This window comes from Tympanuchus pallidicinctus, unplaced genomic scaffold (genome assembly GCF_026119805.1).
Source record: "Tympanuchus pallidicinctus isolate F22 unplaced genomic scaffold, pur_lepc_1.0 scaffold18, whole genome shotgun sequence".
NCBI lineage: Eukaryota > Metazoa > Chordata > Aves > Galliformes > Phasianidae > Tympanuchus > Tympanuchus pallidicinctus.
In genome coordinates, this window is record NW_026294699.1 from 14,428,115 (window position 1) to 14,446,863 (window position 18,749).

At 37.8% G+C, this 18,749-nt stretch overlaps 1 protein-coding gene and 1 long non-coding RNA gene across 11 annotated transcripts in view; one reads left to right on the forward strand and one right to left on the reverse strand.

The window, feature by feature from the left end:
- MRTFB (myocardin related transcription factor B) overlaps positions 1 to 18,749 on the reverse strand; it is a 309,172-nt gene that overhangs the window by 20,196 nt on the left and 270,227 nt on the right. For 9 of the 10 annotated variants that reach the window (XM_052679453.1, XM_052679447.1, XM_052679451.1 and 6 more), the window contains 8 exons: positions 16,489 to 16,554; positions 12,097 to 12,152; positions 11,455 to 11,530; positions 10,327 to 10,488; positions 9,753 to 9,937; positions 5,120 to 5,257; positions 3,433 to 3,680; positions 1,741 to 1,894 (listed from right to left, as the gene is read on the reverse strand). In XM_052679453.1, coding sequence (XP_052535413.1) covers positions 1,741 to 1,894; positions 3,433 to 3,680; positions 5,120 to 5,257; positions 9,753 to 9,937; positions 10,327 to 10,488; positions 11,455 to 11,530; positions 12,097 to 12,152; positions 16,489 to 16,554 — 1,085 coding nt within the window. The remainder of the gene's footprint in view (positions 1 to 1,740; positions 1,895 to 3,432; positions 3,681 to 5,119; positions 5,258 to 9,752; positions 9,938 to 10,326; positions 10,489 to 11,454; positions 11,531 to 12,096; positions 12,153 to 16,488; positions 16,555 to 18,749) is intronic. The other variant, XM_052679449.1, reaches the window with a different exon arrangement.
- Positions 1 to 18,749, forward strand: part of LOC128078861 (uncharacterized) — a 45,177-nt gene that overhangs the window by 19,180 nt on the left and 7,248 nt on the right. The gene's annotated exons all lie outside the window — the stretch shown is intronic.

Sequence of the window (18,749 nt, forward strand, 5' to 3'; positions counted from 1 at the left end):
GAAAAGCTGTAGAATGTGGCAACAGTGCAAATAAAAGCTCTGACTACTGGCATGCTGAACTCGTTGTTATGTTACCAAGACAGACAGGTGTGTTTTATCAGAAATTTATCAGGTAATTTAGATGGTTCAATGGACACATCAAAAAACAGAAGGCTCTTTTTCTAATTATCAATTGAAAAATTACAGCTATGTGCCATTTGGATTTCCTTCACAAGTATAAAAAGTATAAGCAGTCAAAATCGATCTAATTTTTGCTGAAAAAAGTGTCCTCAGCTTCCAGTATGCTTACTGACAAAGTAGAGTGCAAATGTGGTGAGTGTAAATTAATTATGTGCTGCAGATTATCAGTTAAAAAGGAACAGTATTGGCGTTTATGGTAATGTGCAAACCATCCAATCGTACTTCGGTACTTTGCTGGTGTAGAATTTTCAAGTGTAAGTCTTCACGATTAATGACAAGAAGTCATGGGAATCCACACACACTGCAAATTTCTAAGAACTGCAGCAATTCTAACTAACTGTCCTCCTGACAAAGATAATTAGCCCTTCCTCTTGCCCCAATCCATTCCCCTCTGGTATCGCTGGCAGACTTAAGCAAGTGTCACATTTCAATATTTTCAACAGCACTTTTCTTAATTCTTATCAGAACCAATGTAGATGATTCGGTGTTGAAAACATCACCAGCAGGTAGAGCTCATGTTATCACATCAGTGTGAATACATTATGCAGAAAAAGTAAGAGAAGAACTTTAATTGCTACAAAGCAAAACTTCAGATATTAACTGAAGTGTCTTAGTAAATTGACAGTTCATAACTTAAAAGTTTCAAAAAGTTATTTCAAACGCTGTAGTTTGAATTGTGTCTTGTAGACTTATTTTGTATGAAATAATTAGCTTTAACACATGCAAGTACATTACTGTCCTGAGAATCCTGTCTTCAGAAAGACATCTTTTCCTCTTTCAAGTTCAAAAAACACTCACCTATCAAAAACCCAACACCTTGGTAGAGAAACAAATCAGCTGCCCACTAGATGTCCCCACTCTTGTGCTCGAGTCTTGTTCCTGTGTTGCTGCTACTGACAAGTATCTTGACCTAAACCCCCATAAGCCTCTTCAGATTCATTTCCATTAGGTCCTTGATAGTATTAATTCCTGTTAATGTTCCTCTCAAGGAAGAATCATATGACATACATTCACATTAGACCAGAGTTTGTAGCTTTTATGAAATTTAGTGTTTGTTTTCAGATGATGCGCTGAACGCTGATGATGAAATCTCCTTAGCAGTGTTATTTCTGTGCAGACTTCAGACCTCTCTAAATAAGTAATTATTAGGGCACGTTATAATTTCTCTTCCTTAACCAAACTTCTTCAGTGAAATACTAAAATTATCATGAAGAAATTGCTGTTCCAGTGTTAAAATCTGTCAGGGTGGAAATTCCACGTGAATACACCTCACAGTTTAAAAAAGGTACCAAACTGTGTACTTGTACAATGTGTGAAATTCTTTTCCTCTTCTAATCTTCAGGAAATAAATGTCACTGTTATAACATATGCTTGTGAGGACAAAACAAATATTTTAAGTCCAGAAGAGCCGTGTATAAAATCCTCACCTCTACACTAAACAGTTAAAAGAAAAATACGCTTTTTGTTGGTAAAGAATATTTAGACTCATTTTTGATAGTAACTGTTTGCATTTTAAGAACTCTCCTGATGTTTAGGAATGGAAAAATCTCTCTTTGTTACCTTCAAGTCATCCAAACTTGAAGGCAGAGGTCCTGGTTTCCGGCTAGGAACATTACTGTTCTGTCTTGTTGCGTTTGCAGCTGATGTTGGTGTGTTGTTGTTCAAAGCACTTAGTGGTGTGTTCCCACCGTTATTCTGTTTGTCACTCAGTGGCCTTCAAGAGATGAGAAAAATGAGGAGAATAATGTGAGTGCTAAATATACAACACATGTAATACATAATACATATATTCTATATTCTTTTCAGTCAAGAAGCCGTGATTCTATAAACTTAATGAAGAGTGATTTTTTACAACTATATATGTGACATTAAAATAATTTTTAATAAAACAGCACAGAGAAGAAAACATACAGAGGATACTATATTGATATTTTATTTGTCATTAAGCTTACATATTTGTGCTTCACAGTTTTTATTATTGTCATCCCTTTGGGGTATTGTAGATGCAGAAATAGTTTATACCAATTAATCATTAACTGGGGCAGTCAATTACTGTCCTGTTTGATATCAGAAAAAAACCCCATAATGGTGAAATCTATGTATCAACCCTACATGCAAGTTCAATGTCCACATCCAGTAAGGACCAAAGGGATGATGACGTGCTTTGAGTCAGTGGTACTCTCATAAAGAAGAATCTCATATCATGATCTCAGAATAATTGTTAAAAAATGTTAAAATGCCACCATTTACACTAGGTACCATAAATCAGCTCTTTATTTCATTCAAGTGATTTAGGAAGAAACATTTCTGAAATGTCAGAAAACAGAACATAAGAAGCGTGGGTAAGCAAGCAGAAACAGCTCTAGTCTAAATGTTAGGATACATGGTAATTATAAGTACAACCACAGATGGTATCCTTTTACTTTTCTAGTCTCATTTGTGGAGGAAAGAAAACTTGGTGAAAGCTCATTAAAAAACAACAACGACAACAAAACAAATGTTGAAAGCCACTTCAATTTAGGGTTGTGTGACTGTGGCACGTTACTCTGTAAGCACCTCTAGGAATAGAATGATGGTTTTAGATGGTGAGAATGAAACTCTGCAGTCAGCCGGCTCCTCTTTCTGCTGAACGCTGCAGGCAACCCTCATAAGGACTTATTTTTCTGACTGCCTCTATCTATAAAACAAAGTACACTTCTCACTGTTAGAAGTGCTGAAGAGTTCACTAAGCACTAGAGATGAGGGTATAAACATACCCATTTTACATAATTAAAAAGACTTTTTTTTTAACTTGAAAATGGCAGGAGTTGAACTGGTGTAAAAGAACAGAGCAGCAGAACAGCACACGTCTCTGTAAAGATGTCTGCGTGTTTCTCTTCTGCGCTGTCTACCTCAATTATATTTGAGTGCAAATGGTGACAAAACATTCTTGCTTTCACATACACATGCTTTGAGTTTCATATATGCCTCTGATTGGAAAAAACGCATCTGACAGGTAGAAGATTCTATTTCCATGTCAAACTGAAAGTAAATAGGACTTGTTACAAGCTTTTCAGACTTCAGAAGTATTTTGAGACCTGTCTCATCACTTTGTTGAGGTTAAATAATACCCACACTAACACATGTTGCCATTTAAGTTTTCTCAGTTTCCATGTGTCTCTAACATCTGAAAAACATTTCTAAGGCACAAAGTCTGCAACTGATGCATATATGCTCCTAAAAGACACTTAGAAAACACAAAGCTTCACATACTTCAGCGGTGCAGGCAGAATTGTCTGGTAGTTGTAGTGTTGTTGCTGTTGGCTCAGGATCTGCAGCTGCAAAAACAGTTGCTGCTGTTGTAGCAGACGAGCATAGTTTGAGTCCATCTGTGGCTCGTTCTTCTCACCTTTCTGATCAGGTGGAATATATTGATGATACTTCAATTTTTTCACCCTTGGTTTAGGTTCCTTACATTTCTTACTCCGATGCTTATCATTTGGGTTCTTTGGGTGGCTTTGCTAATTACGGATGGAAAACATTGAAACAGCTATAAAAGACATTGCATTTATGAGCAGTTATGCAAGATACAAAGATAAAGTACACATCAGTGTATTGACTGCAAAGAGAGCTGCTGAATACAGTTGTCCCTGCAATCCCACTCCAAATGACTGGTCGTCGTCCTTGAAAAAGTAACATACTAGAACTGTTTTATACTTGCGCACGAAAAGGGGCCATCAGAAATTATAGTTTGTGAATATTTTGTTAGTACGTGGCACAAATGAAGCTAAAGGATTCCGCTAGCCATCACCTGCCATTATAAAGAGACATTCTTCTGAAGGAGCGAAGATCAAAGTCACACTTCATACATGTGAAAGATAATAACTTAAACACCGTCTGTAAACACCTACAGGTCAGAAGTACTCACAGATCTAGATTAAAATCACAGACCATCCTATCAAGTCCAGGATTACTCTAATGGAGCTTTCAGCACCGCTTTTATCTGCAATATCTGTACATATGGTAAAATGCTCTTCCTTTACAAGATCTTCGAAATTATTTTGAGGGGAAAGTTGAAGGCAGTTACCTAGTCATACAGAAAGCATCAAAGCAGAAATCCTGTGCTGAGCCATGCACAAGTACTACAGGTTTGGGGGGAATATCTGAATTTGTCATTAAGGTTCTGTGAGGTAAGTTGGTACAAAATTTGCTAGATATAGCCAAATTTTATACTAGAAATTTACTATTAGAGGTCATCCTCTGAAAATTATTTTCATGTAGTTAGGTAGAAGTCTAAATATATGAAATCACTACAGAGCTGAAACGTTTCAGATGTTTTCCAACACAAACTTTTCTCACACTGTACTGCAAAAGTCTTCCGTGCTGCTGGACAAGGCAGTGTAGAAGACAACTGAGTGCACTCAGTTTTCTGATCTTCAAATGTAAGGATACAGTAACTTCACTGCTTTATTCTCATACAATAAACGAGCTACAAAAATATTTGTGAAAAAGGAGGAATGCTGCTCACTAGTTTGGCTGTAGGTAGATTATGAATGCATTGCCTCCGTTCCTATTAAATTACTTCCCACATAAAGCTAGATTAGAAAATCAATTTCTTTAGTAGAGAAAAGAAAATCCATATTGCAAAAATCTAATATTATTTCTTTATGTATTCTAAAAAAATTCAGTAACAATGTACTGCATCACTCTGCTTCAGTACTTTATTCAAGTACACCATAAGAACCTCTTGAAATAATCAGCCAGCCCTTACAAGTGTTCACATTGAGCTCGGTGTACCAAAGCCTTCAGTCAACAGCAAAGTATGTTCTGAACACTGTAAGCAGTTGTTGTTGGTTACAGATACTGCAACATTATTAATGTATTCCTGCACTGAATGTAGCCACAGAAAAACAAATCAGATTAAGAACTGACTTCAGATGCCACTGTTTCAGATACCTACCTTTACTAATGTTGGCCCAGGCTTTGCTGCAGTCACAGTACTTGTGGTCATGGTGGCTGTAGCAGTGGAACGTGTAACGTGTTCGATTGTGGGAGGAGTTTTAAGGAATTCAGGAACTGGAGAGGTTAAAGGTGGATACTAGTATTAAAAAAATATAAGGAAAAAAAAGAAACATTAAAAACAACCACAGCATCTGAATAATCAAAAATATGTGAAGCAGTTAAGACAGTTCACAAAACAGTTTTAGAAGAAACAACAGAAATAGGACTCTTCCATGTACACAAGTGTGCTATAAACACACATTTTGACTTCAAATATAGCAATTAAGAAACTGATTTCTTACCTTGACTTGTCAGTTTGTATTTTAATTACTGCATCTAAATGTATCAAAAATCTGTTTTTACTCATACAGAAATTGCTTCTAGTCTCAAGACAAAACAGTAATTGATTTTAATATCATTTTTTAATAGTATATTTTTACAGCAATTCTTTACTTAATTAGTATTGTTGACATTTTTTGCAAGTAAAAAGAAAGATAAACACGAAGTATTTATGAAACATAAAAGAAGCCCTCAGAAATGGCATTGTACACATAACGCTCACACTGTGTCTTGCTTTGCAGAAGTCTTTTCCCCTTCAACAAACGTGAAAAAAAAATAAATAGAAAGAAAGTATCATGAATTTTTTTTTTCTGGTTCAAAGTTGCTACCCTGATAAATCCATTCTGATAAATCCATTAAAAAAAAGAAAAAGTTGGAAGGACATTCAGAAGTAACCTGATCCACTCAAGTCAGGAGCATTTTACCAAAACTACTTCTAACATAAGAGAGCTGCTCCAAAAGTAATGCCTCCTATTGGCATTACAACGATGTGGGCCCACAGTGTTGTTGCTGTGTGACAGATGGCAGCAGAGGGGCACTGGGACAGAATGGCGCCTGACATGGAAGCGTGGGGGGAGCGAAGGGTGGAGCTGAATTCCTCCATGTGGAAAAAAGGGCCCCCACGGACATTCATCAGCACTTTTGAATACTGATGGAGGTCAAACAGTGGATGTCAGCACAGTGGTGCATTTCAGCAGTGAAAGACAAACCACTTTCCAGATGGCCATGTATAGTGTCACAGCACGAAATGAAGAGCTCTTGTTCATCGTGGCAAAAACGTGTAGCTAATGGTGGCGACTACACTGACAAACTGTAGCTGTAGTCCTATCTAATTGTGCTATTGTGCTCTTCATATTGTTTGTAGTTTCCATGGAAATAAGTAGGAGGCATTACTTTTGGAGCAACCTACATAGTTCTTAACGCTGCAATTAGAAAATTCTTCAAGAACTGACAGCTCTCACTGGAGTAGCTTTCTTCCTAGCAGTGTAATGAAAACAGAAATCTTGTCTTTAAGGCAAGGACTACAGGAAAACCTCTCCAGTTTCTTCCTTGATACAGTTACCAAGCTTTCATACATGAAGGTTTCTACAACCACAGTTACAGTTTTTAAGAATATTAAAAGTTCCTGAAGTTTTTTTATATGGAAATAAGTGGAGATTTTGTTAATTATACGATTTTACTAATTTTAAATAAAAGGAGAGAGAGGTTAAAGATAGCTAAGGAATGAACGGAATGCGGTTACCAGTCATTTTCAGGTTTACCACTGTTTGTTACTGATCTCTTGAAGCAACATTCATAATGTCACCTTAGAATCTGACCCTGCACCTATACTTGCAGCAGCTGACTGAAGTTACAGAAAAACACCGTATTTAGAAAAAACAGCTATTTACTGAGGCCTTCACATTTTCTGTGTGAGGTCAGAATCGTGTGCACGCAAAGAAAATCTTACCCCACAACTTACTGCCCTCAGAAAAGCCTTTCACGAAGGTCAAACATCAACCTAGGAAAACTAACCTATTTTTTTCATGAGCACACAGTATTAACGCAGCCACATAATTTGAAGAAAGAATCTTCAGTAGCATTTGCTAAGGAGTTGCAACCACTATGATGTTACTGAGTAGGTATAATTCAGTAGCCTGCACTCTCCTGAGTTTGTTCCCTTGCTGCTACAAGCACTGTGTGCATCATTTCATCTATAAATGTACCAAATGCCATAAAGACTTAGGATTTTTTAAAAATTATTATTTTCCCGCCACCATGATTCCTGCCAGAAATTTCCAGAACGTTTTCTAACATAATAAAATTGCATTGAGCTCAACTCTGTCATGTCCACTCTTTCTGTGCTGAAAGCTGTGAATAGGCTACCTAGCTTTCATAAGCTATTTCAGCTGCGTAGTGTTTTTGATCCTTTTTTTCATTTTCAATTTTTTAGATGAATAATATTTTCCAAGATCTTGTTCAGCCAAACTCCTGGCAGTTTTTACTCTGTAAGGAACTTTTATTTTCTGAGAATATTTGCACCCCTTTCTTAAAGGCACACCGTGGGGATGTTTGATTTTACATTATTTCAAAATTCACGTCACTGAACCTCAGAGAATTCCACATACAGTGCAGTGTGTTTGGAATTCATTGCTTCTGGGTGAAAAGAAACAGGCAGCACAGCCATCCCCAGGAAGCGAGCCGTCATAGGAACAGTTGCACGAAGAGAACACAACAGTTTAAAATGGAAAAGTCAGTGTCTTTCAGAAAACAATCTCTTAAATTCTGTTGCTTGAAACTCGTGGTGTTAAATAATCTCCTTGCCGTAGTGTATAACTTTTTCCTTACTTTAGTTATCTTGAACTACAAAGGACTTCAACCATATGAAACACAAAACTTTTTACAGACTTGCTGATCTTACTGCTGGTGCCAGATGAGGCAGCTAACCACGTATGTCATTTACCTGTTATGCTTTTAAATTGTAGTTTAAAAATCTAAACAGATCTCAGCTTCCTCACTTGATTACTTCATAAAGTAATGTAAGAATTACTTCATATGAACAGAACTTTTACTTCCAGATACAGATAATATCATTTCTGAACCTTTTATTCTAAATGCAAACAAGCATTTAGCAGGTCAACAAGCTGTAGTGAATATTATGAAAATTGTTATTCAATTCTTACTCAAAGTTCAGCTGTTTTTTGAGGATAGTTGTTCTGACGTTAACTGTTTAGCACCATCAGAATTGTGGTGGTAAAGCACTGCATCCTTACCAGATGCAAATACATCAGGTGAAATCAAGTTTTGGGTCATCAGTGAACATGAGCTGAAGGTTCCCAAAGTTATGTTACTTTCTGTGAGGCTTGAAAATGTGCAGAGGAGGAAGCTTTGAAAAGAACACTGGCTGCCCTTCACTGTTTTCAAAATATTCTTTGTACTTTCTGTTACAATAAAATGCAAAATTTGTCAGAGGAAATTAGAAGAATGAAGGATCAATTTCCCAGACAGAGCCTGCAGAGACACGTTGGCTCATTTTCTTTATTTCTAAGGAACGATAAAGTAAGCATCAGTTTTCTTCTGCAGAGGAGCAGCTTTGCATTTTAGGTCTGTACACAGAAGCGGCTGTAAGGCATTATCAAATCCATAAGCAGAGGACTGAAGTTCTTTTGAAGGGCCTTTCCAGTCAGCTTCGAGTGCTCAGTCGTTTTGTTGGCGCAATCATGTCTCTATCTTATGCTTCCTACTTGAAAAGCTTTTGGCATGTATTGCTCTGAGTATTTTTATTTAGCTCTCCATTTGGAATCTCTGTCTTAGGAATCTAATTTCATGTGGTTTGTTTTCAGTTTCTTCAGCACAAATTACATTCATTTGGTACGAAACTCAGTTAATGTCTTATTTTTATGTTAGTGAACAATGAAATAGAACAGATGTGCAGTACACTGTGTCTGCCATTGTTTTTTCAGCATGAACTTTGCAATACTTTTTGAATTACTGCATTAATAGGTAAATAAAAGACAGTATCAAGTTGTCCGTGGCCATTAAAAGAATTGGAAACATCTTGGGAGACCAGGCAATATTAATCTCATATACAGCTGTTTAATTTTACATTACTTTGTAAAGTAAGAACTCAATATTCAGTTCTGTCTTACCTTTTGGTTTGCCTTATTTTAAAAAGTGCAGTGTGGTTCCTGTATGCAGAGCCCTGGCTTTGCTATAAATCCTCTGGCAGTTTCAATGCATAAATAAAAGCATTTTCCACAAGCACACTTAATAGAAGGGCAAGCATAAAAACGTGGCTTGTTTGTGGACTTTGCTGACTGTTTAACAGATCACTGTCAGAAAACATATAACAGCTTTGCTGCCTTTTCCTCCTCTGAAGCCTTTAATTTGTGTCTTTCTCTGCCAAACAAAAAAATTCATAGAAGAACGAGCAGAAATCCAGATAAAATTAAACACCTTGCCCAGAATGAAGATAGACATGAAGTAATCAGTAACAGCCATAGCAAGCCGTGGATGTGGCCTTTTACACAACTCCCTGGGAAACAGCAGTTCTTCTACTGGCTGTAATGAACTGTGGTGAATCTATGGCTATGGGAATTTCATCACCACCAACAGCCAAGCAAGGACTCCAGTCTATAATTCTTAACAGAAAGTGGAGCTCCAGCCAACTCTTTGCAACAGCAAAGATACTAAATTCATGTGGAACTATGCCCCATTTCTACAGTTCCAAAAATATACTGTGGAGATTTTGCTTCAATGTTTTAGAACTGTACCTGTGTTGAAGTAGTAGCATTTGGTGTTATTGGTGATGGTGAGTCACTTGTTTTTGGTTCACCAGGGGAAGCAGCTGAACCTTGGGATTCTTGGCTGGCTGGCTGATCTGGTGATAAAGCATCACTGCTGTCTTCATCAAATGAATAGTCATCTAAAGCTTGAGGGTAATTCTGTTGTCCAACTGCTAGAATGTTTATAAAGGAACAAGCAAAACAATTATTTTTAGTTATAGAAATTAAACTTAAACACTCACTGGTGGCAGAATTAGGTAGCTGCTAGAAACTGACCACTTTTCAGGTCAGTCTGAACATATTCTATGTTAAGTATTTTACTGCATTTTTGATACAGCGATAGCCATGTAGATGATATTATTAAGAAACATATTTTCAGATGGAGTATTATGGTCTGTGTATTTCTAGCTTGGCTTTGAACAAAGACTGGGTGACTATATTCGGTTAAATGATGACACAACTTAGGCATCAGAAGCTGAAAGAATAAGAACAAGTAAACTATGTTTTCTTCTGGTGAACTTTAATCTTAAGCCTCGATATATGCTGTAGTTCTTTTACTTGCCTATAATTGCCTCTTTAACACTGGAATCTACAGGCAGAATATTTTTTTCTACCAGCTCCATAGGGCCAGGTCTCTGCGCAATCTTCTCATTCAGATCATCTGCCAAGCGTGCTCTCTTCAGTTTCATCTGAGTGGCTTGCAACGAAGGCTCTGCAAAGGTCTCTAAAATATTTGTTGATTTAAATATTCTATTCAATCTTTCTCCAATTTCATGACAACTAGCATTGTCTCATCTAACCATTCTGTTTACATCAAAAGCATACAGGTATGATTTGGAAAACCTCAAACTAGCATTAAGATAACATGAAAAGATACTTTCCACCTTCACGCTTTGCTTTCTAAAAAGTAAAGTAAATACATATAACCTATTTTTTAAAAGCAATAATAATTTAATAAACATTTTTATAATGTCCAAGAATAAAGCAAAGAATATAAAACAGCCAATTCCAATTAAAATCTAAAGATAGCATTTGCTGCTTTAATATTTACCTGTGTATGCTATGGTAAAGATTTAACTGATAACTGATTTTTCAAGTAGAAAATTTTCAAAATTGTATTTCAGAAAAATCTGGAGATATTTTGTCAATATGGAGACGGTTTATCATTACAGAGACTCCCCTCTGGTACTTTATCTATCCAGACCAAATGCATGTTTAGAAACTAAAGAACATTAAACTGACTTGGATTATGGTTATTTGGTAATTTCTGCAGCTGATAAGATTATGATGAATCACAGTAATGCAGACTCATTCATAAACCAGGTTACTGCTACTGAGCAACAAGCAAAATAACACGGCAAGGTGGAAGTCGAGTTTATAATAGGTAGGGGCTTTTGGGGAGGAAAAATGTCCAGAACTGTCAATTGTTTTACGGTAATGAGTAGAAATTGAAGTAATGCTTATATGTATGTACACCATGGCATAATTACCATTAGGGACTAAAAGCAATATGCACTTGCCAAAAAATGCACAGTTAGGAATACTTTCATTGCCACAGCTGTATGTATTAAAGACACTGTAGAAACAGAGAAACATGTAGACATTTAGAAATAATTCGCATCAAAGCCCAATTCAGTTAGACAGCTGAGTGCGTAACAGAGCTCCTTCTGCTTGAAAGGCACCTACTTACCTTCAAGGATGTGCATTCTGACCAGCTCAGACCGGTCCGGTCTGCTGCGAATCTTGTGCTTCAAAAAATTTTCAGTCTTTAAAGAAATGAAGAATTATCATTAACTGGTATTTATTTGAAAAAGCAGCAAGTAATGCACTGATGTCCAAAAATGAATATTTGCAGTTGCATTCAGAACAGCAGATCACTGTTACAACAGGGCTACCAGAGAGGGTTCTGCTTTGCTTTGTTTTTGTTTTTCAGTCAAGCTGTATTAATGAATTTCTATCTTCCCAAAACAAATTTGGAATGTTTCTGGAGTTGATCCCTCTGTGCCACGCTAAATTACAGTAGTAAGATCAGATATTTGCTACAGAAATATATCACAAGAATAATTTAATCCAAGTATTTTTTCCTTGGACTATGTGGGTATGTGTTGCAATATGACCATAGTTAATCCCACATAGGTGCTTGATTTAGGAAGGATTAAGAAACTTCCTTAGATTTGGTGCCAACATAACAGATCTAACAGATCCTTTTAAGGTACAAGCCCATATTGTTACTGCAATGGGCAGATTTTTTTTCAAATAGAAAATTCAATATCGTATACAAGTGACTGTCCATTGTCAGATGTTAATGGCAAGTTTACACAAAGTGGTTTACCCTGGCTCGCTCCAGGCTCTTTATCTGCTCGTGGAATGCAGCGGGACTTTTCAAAGCTGTGAAGGGAAAAGTAAAAGTTAAGGAGATAAGAAGTGATTAACAAAAGAAATACCGTAGTCACCATCCGTGTCTGGTTGTTTAATACTACGTTAAGGCAGTGTTTGCATCTGACCAGGCTTACATTTGACTCAGGCCAACTGTATAAATTTCTGTTTCTTTTAATTTCTACTTAACACAGAATACATGGAATATATGATTTCAGCAGATATCACTGCATAACAGTTAACTTTTCACTAAGTGGACTAAGAGACTGTTAACTAAAACTGTTCCACAGCAGAAGATTTACGAGATAGGACATAAAACGCCAAAATACTTTCATTTATTCCGCTAAACTTCTCTGAAAGAGCGCTCACTTCTCCGAGGGCGGTCAGGTCTGCAATGGGCTGCCCAGGGAGGTGGTGGAGTCACCGTCCCTGCAGGTGTTCCAGACACATTTAGGTGCTGTACTGAGGGACATGCTTTACTGAGAGATACTGGTGGTAGGCCGGCAGTTGGACTGGATGATCTTGGAATTCTTTTCCAACCTTGGTGATTCTATGATTCTATTCTGTGATTCTACATTAGTATACAGCTGTACCTATGGTACCCTTGCTGTTACCAGAAAGAGATGAATTGTCCTTTAATAAGTATTTATGCTGATTTTTCAAGAATTTTGTATAAGCTTCGTGTGCTCAGATTAGAAAATAGGATGATTCTACATTATGTATCAATTCAAAGCAATACTCAAGGAGACCGTTAATATTAGAAACCCTATTTGCTTAGTGTGTAAATCATGCAAGAGCAGCAGAATGCCCAGCTGTACTTCATAAAAAAAAAAGACAGGTAAATCATGGGAATGGTACAGCTGGGAAAGACCTCCAGGGATCACATGGCTCTTCTCCGTCACAAACACACAATCCACTTCAGCAGACACTGCTGATGACAGCCATGTGTACTGCCTTTCAAAAACTTTCGGGGAGATGTTTCCAGGCAAGATATAGCCATCTACAGGTTTGACTCTTCCTGGCTGTGATTTAAATCCACAGCTTCTTTGCAGTGCAGAAATCTACCACAGAGACAAAGAAAGCTCACTTATGAGTAATATTGTCCACAGAAGGCAAACTCTCACTCTTCTTGCTGCTTAGCAAAAAAGTTGGAGTGCACATCCTGGTATTGAATTGCTCTCAACACAGGGCTGTATATGCAAGAACATGAGGGAAAGGAGAAAGCTGGGGAGGCAGGGAGTTATCAGTTACAGCAAATGGTCTTTTTCTAAATGGGTAAGCGTATGTTATGGCACGTGGGGAGCAGTAAATAAATAAGCAATAAAACCCTGCAGCTGGGTGGAGGATTTCAGTGTCCTTTATGTGAACAGCGGTTCGTTCTGGTCAGTGAAACATGGCATCAATAGTCAGTCACTCATTGTGAGTCTTCTGTGCTGGGAGTGCAGGGCAGCTGGAAGTGCGGGCAGCCCATGAGCAGAAGCCCAAACCCTGGATTTCTTAGCGGTGAACACAAACAGTTCTAAAAGAATCTGGGCCAGTGAAAGATTTAGAAAGATGTCCTGACACTGAGAGTGTGAAGTATATAGTCTGCCCTAAAAAACAGGAGGGATTGAGAAGAACGTTGGCAGGCTTATTTCCTGGTTACAGTGCAACACCAACATTATCTTAGGACAGAGTCTGGAGGGCATTAACTGCAATGAGTCATAAATTTATAAATTTCTCCTTCTCTTGAAGCAGAATTAATAGCAACCAGAAGAACTACCATCAAGGATGAAAGAGAGCGGGAAGCCAGAAGTACTTATTTTCTAATGTATTCTACCACATACTGTGATTCAAGTCTCACCACAGTTCTTGATCTTAAACAGGGGCATACAGTTTGGTAGGTTTTTATGACTTAATTATTAACTGTAAGGTACAGCAGAGGCTGTTACTTGGGGAAAATCTAAGAAAGTGGTAAACTGAATTTTTAACTGGAGAACAAAGCCTGGTAATTCTCTAGATGAAACTGAAGGAAGACCAACAGGAAGGTCCCCACTTTTCTTCAGAGGCTGTCAATCTTTTGATCCTTTGTCAAGGATTATTTGGGGTGCAAAGCAATTGTAGATTTCTCTGTCCTGATCAGAGCAGAAGAAACTGGATGGGTATAAAATAGCTCTGTTCTACTGCTGAGTATAGCCCTGTACTCCTTTGTGATGGAATGCACAAGACAAGCACGTTCTACATTCAGAGCTAGACAGTCCTGATTAAAGCAGAGATCTTACCACTCATTGCTAGAAATTATTACAGTCTCCTTTGATCTCCCAGGATGCTGGCCTCATGTACTTCTTTCAACAGGAAGAATTTTTCAGGAGTCATCACTCCTTTGGTAAGCTCCACAATGAGTTAAATTTTATGAGCTAAATGAGCTTACTGTACTTTGTGTATGTTGGTGGACAGCTGCCCCTTGGTTACTGAGTGTGAAAACTATTTTTACCAGAACTGAAAATGGAAGAAAGAAGAGGCCAATCCAACTGGTACGTCTCTGAAATCCAATGCTCCTTATCATGGTGCACACTGACAGAACTGAATTCTTCTTGTCACCCCAGTGAAAAAAGATAGCACTATTGCTATGCTAGTCACAAGAGAAGGTGCACGCCTGCTATACCATAAAGTACAGTATCAAGAGCAAGCAAGACTTCTCACATTGAAGAGCTGGAGATAACTTCTCTGATGACAGATGAATATCCACTGCCTCTACTAGGAGCCTCTGTGGCAAGTGTACAGGCCTAGGAGTTCTTAAACCTTGTGAAACAGCCAGGCGAGAAGGAAAGAAACAATCATCACGTGAAACTGTCTGAACAATTTATCTCTGGACAGACCACAGGAGAAGTATTCGGGGGTAGAAAGGACAAGCCTCGGTACAGCTCTTCTGCCTGCCTTTATTCAGGAGGATCCTCTTGTGATTCCTAAATTGATTTCAGGTGTCACAGTGCTGCTGAAACAACCATCACCTCTAACACATTGAAATCAAATTCATATAATCAATCAAATAAAGGGAAACAGACTCTGGCAATAAAGCGCATTTGCATAAAGCATGTCAATTACTTGCTTTCAAAATAAAATGCTGGGAGTTCAGACACTATAAACTGCAGTTAGATTCCAATTGTAGAACAGTTAGAGATAAAAACGATTTAGTAACTTCATGATTTACTAACTTCTTGCACAGCTTTCAAGGAAGGATGGCAGGTACTCAGAGTTGGGAGCTCAGCATTACAGAATCCTGGTAGCATAAATAAACTTATGCATTTATAAATAAATTTATGATCTTGAGGACACTGCGGCCTTAGCAAGACACTTCGCACTACAGCTGATCAGCAGCATCTCAACACTTCAAAAGATGGCATCTAAAGGCATTCACTACCAGTATATAATCCGATCTGGAAGAGAAGAATACCAAACTCTTACACCAGCTTGGGTGCTTTGCCAGATATGACAAATGGATCAGGAACTTCTGGCAACTAGTAAAAAAAACCAGCAGCCTTCTGAAAAATAAAATCAACCCCAGAATAAACAAAGCCTCCTCGTATATTCCTGGAAATGTATTCGTATGCAATGATGGGAAGAAGCTAAGCACAAAAGCTTTTGATGCACAATGCCTAGCCAAAGTCATGTCCTGTAACATCACAGCCATGATCATGCAAGATTTAACACAGAAGACTTGCCTGTTGATGCCCTAGTTATAATTTCTGCGTGTCCTTTGGTTTGGTCTGGCAACATTTATCCTTAAAATACTGAAATACTTAAAATACTGCTGGCTTTGGTATTGGTGTTCAGTCATTTATAAAATTTGATTTATTTCATAGAATCATAGAATGGCTTGGGTTGGAAGAGACCTCAAAGATCATCAAGTTCTAATCTCGCTGCCACAGGCAGGCTGCCAACAGTTAGGTCAAGCACCAGACCAGGCTGCCCAGGGCCCCATCCAACCTGGCCTTGAAGATCTCCAGGGACGGAGCTCTCACAGCCTCTCTGGGCAGCCTGTTCCAGCACCTCACCGCTCTCTCTGTAAAGAACTTCCATCTGACATCCCATCTAAATCTCTCCTTCTTTACTTTAAAACTGTTTCCCTTTGTCCTATCACTGTCTAGTTTGCAGTTTCATCACAGTGGCTATTTTAACTGTAACATTAGGTAAGCGTGATGAATTTACTTCCCACTCATTTAGGTAACCATAAGGATTCCACTGGTCCTTTCAAATGATAGTTATTTTCAATGATCTTAGAGAAATCCTGATCTTCATTATTTTATATGTGAGTTCATACTTAATACATTATAGTAATAAAAATTACTAGAATTAAAGCAAGTCTTACGTGGCATGATGCCCTGGTCCACCAGCTGTTCACGTGTCCGTCTTTGTTGTAGCCTCAGCTGAAGTACTGACAAAAGAACACAACCATTCAAATGTAAGCATAATATCCCTCTTAAAAGTTCAAGACAAACTTTCAAAGATGCCAAGTATTCAACTTCAGAAGTATTTTTGCTATATACATTTGGACCTAACTAACCTCTAGGACAGGCACCATTAAGGATCAACTGCTAGGAACATAATTTGCAGCAATCTAAATCCTTATTTGCAATGGATTTTGCTGTTAGTTGGTCACATCTGATAAAAGGACTGCTTCAAACATGTATCATAAAAAACTCATACTTCCCCTCCAGAAAAAAAGTTTTTTTAATAGTTAATTTTCCCTTATGCTTGTATTGTTTTATCATAGTGCTTCACTATTTCTTAGGTGTGTATAGCTGTTAACCTAATGTGAAATTTCATCTTTTATTTGAGCGATGGTCAGGATGCTTGGTCAAGAAAAAATACACTAAATTTGTAATACTTACATTCTCAAATTTTGCATTAATAGTTTATTATGGATGTATGATTGTGACATGCTGTTTCCATTGTATTTCACAAGGAAGCAAAACAAAGTAACACATTGTCCAGAACATCAAAATGGATGTAATTTCTAAAAGTTAGGCAAAGGACAAACTTCATTGTTTTCAGAATGTAAAAGGAACCAGCTTATTTCCTGTTCTGCAGTACAGGAAGGATACTCCTCTGGCTTAAGCATTGCTACCGGGAATAGCGAGGCAAATGCTGACAACAAGGACGTTATTTTCTTATGTGACTCAAACACCACGAATTTAAATACAAACATTTCAGGGCTGTGCCACAGCAGTTCTATTCAGAGTTTACAATATTGTTACACAAGAATTTGTGTTGTTACACAGGAATTACAAAGAACAGACATGTGCGAACATGGAACAGCAGCAGACCTAGAGCTGCCTTCCCAGATCCAGTCACTGACTTGATTCTCAGACAAAAATTTTTCCATCTTCATATGAAAGGGAGCAAACTTCTGTTTGGCATTTGGCATTCTACTGCACTAACGCAGATGCTTACTGCTAGGTCACCTGGTTGGACTGGGCAGCCTAAACACGTCCTACCACCTCAGCATTTAATGGTTATTGCATTTTCATTTTTCATTGGCAAATTTGTGGGGGAAAAAAAATCAGAAAGGCCTCACACTGCAGTTTGGTATCACAAGCAAGCTAAATAACTGCTTCAATACTTCTACTCTATATTCCTCTGTATCTCTCCAAAGTATGCGTTGTTTGCCCCAGGTGTATGCCACTGCTGAGACTCCTCTGGAAAACAAACAAGCAAACAAAAGCACAGCCCTACGCCACCTAAGCATCAATGGTGCAATCACATATACCCCAGGATGTGTTATTTGTATTTGTGGTTGACAGAATTTCTGTCAATTCTTGAAATGAATGTTGCTTGGCCATGAGTGTGATTGGTGGAACTGATAAAGGAAACGGCAGAGGACAAAGCAAATCTATTCGGCAAAAAATAAACCTAAGTATGTAGGTATCTTACCTCTTGTTTTCCAAACAGTTTAAACGAATTCTTTACCAAAAATTAATTCCAAATTGCGTGACTAAAGAAAATAGAGTGTCTAACAGAAGATGCTGCAAATTGAAAAGTAGTATGCTAGTTCTAAGAGATGAAAAGCTGAAATTGTTTTTGCTTTTGCAAAGCAAACAAACCAGGAAAAAATGTAGTATTTATACATCACGGAAAGACAGAAGGGTTTAAGATGCCTTTAGTCACATGGAGACGGAAATAAAGAAGCCGAGATGTTTCTAAGGAGGAGATGGCAACCTGTGGTACATGAGTTGGATAGGTCCATCTGGACAAAAGTCAGCGTGCAGAGCCTGCGTGTCACGATACCGGCAGGAAGGACCTTTATTATGTCACTGCAGTCACAGAGACTTGGCCCTACAACTCAGCAGATATACATGATATACAGAATTGTATCATTACATTGAAGGTGCACCTGTAGTGGGTATGAAGGAAGGGAACTAAGAATTTATTTTACAAAAAGCTGGAAAGGAAATGGGGACTCACAGAAAGCTGCATCAATCGGAAAGATATTGAAGATGGGGTTTCATGGAAACTAAATTAAAAGGTTTTAATAAGGGAGATGTGATGAAATCATATTCAAAGACAAGAATGAAATATATGAGAATGGAACTCAAGTTGCAATTTTAGCAAAGAATTGCAAATTTATTT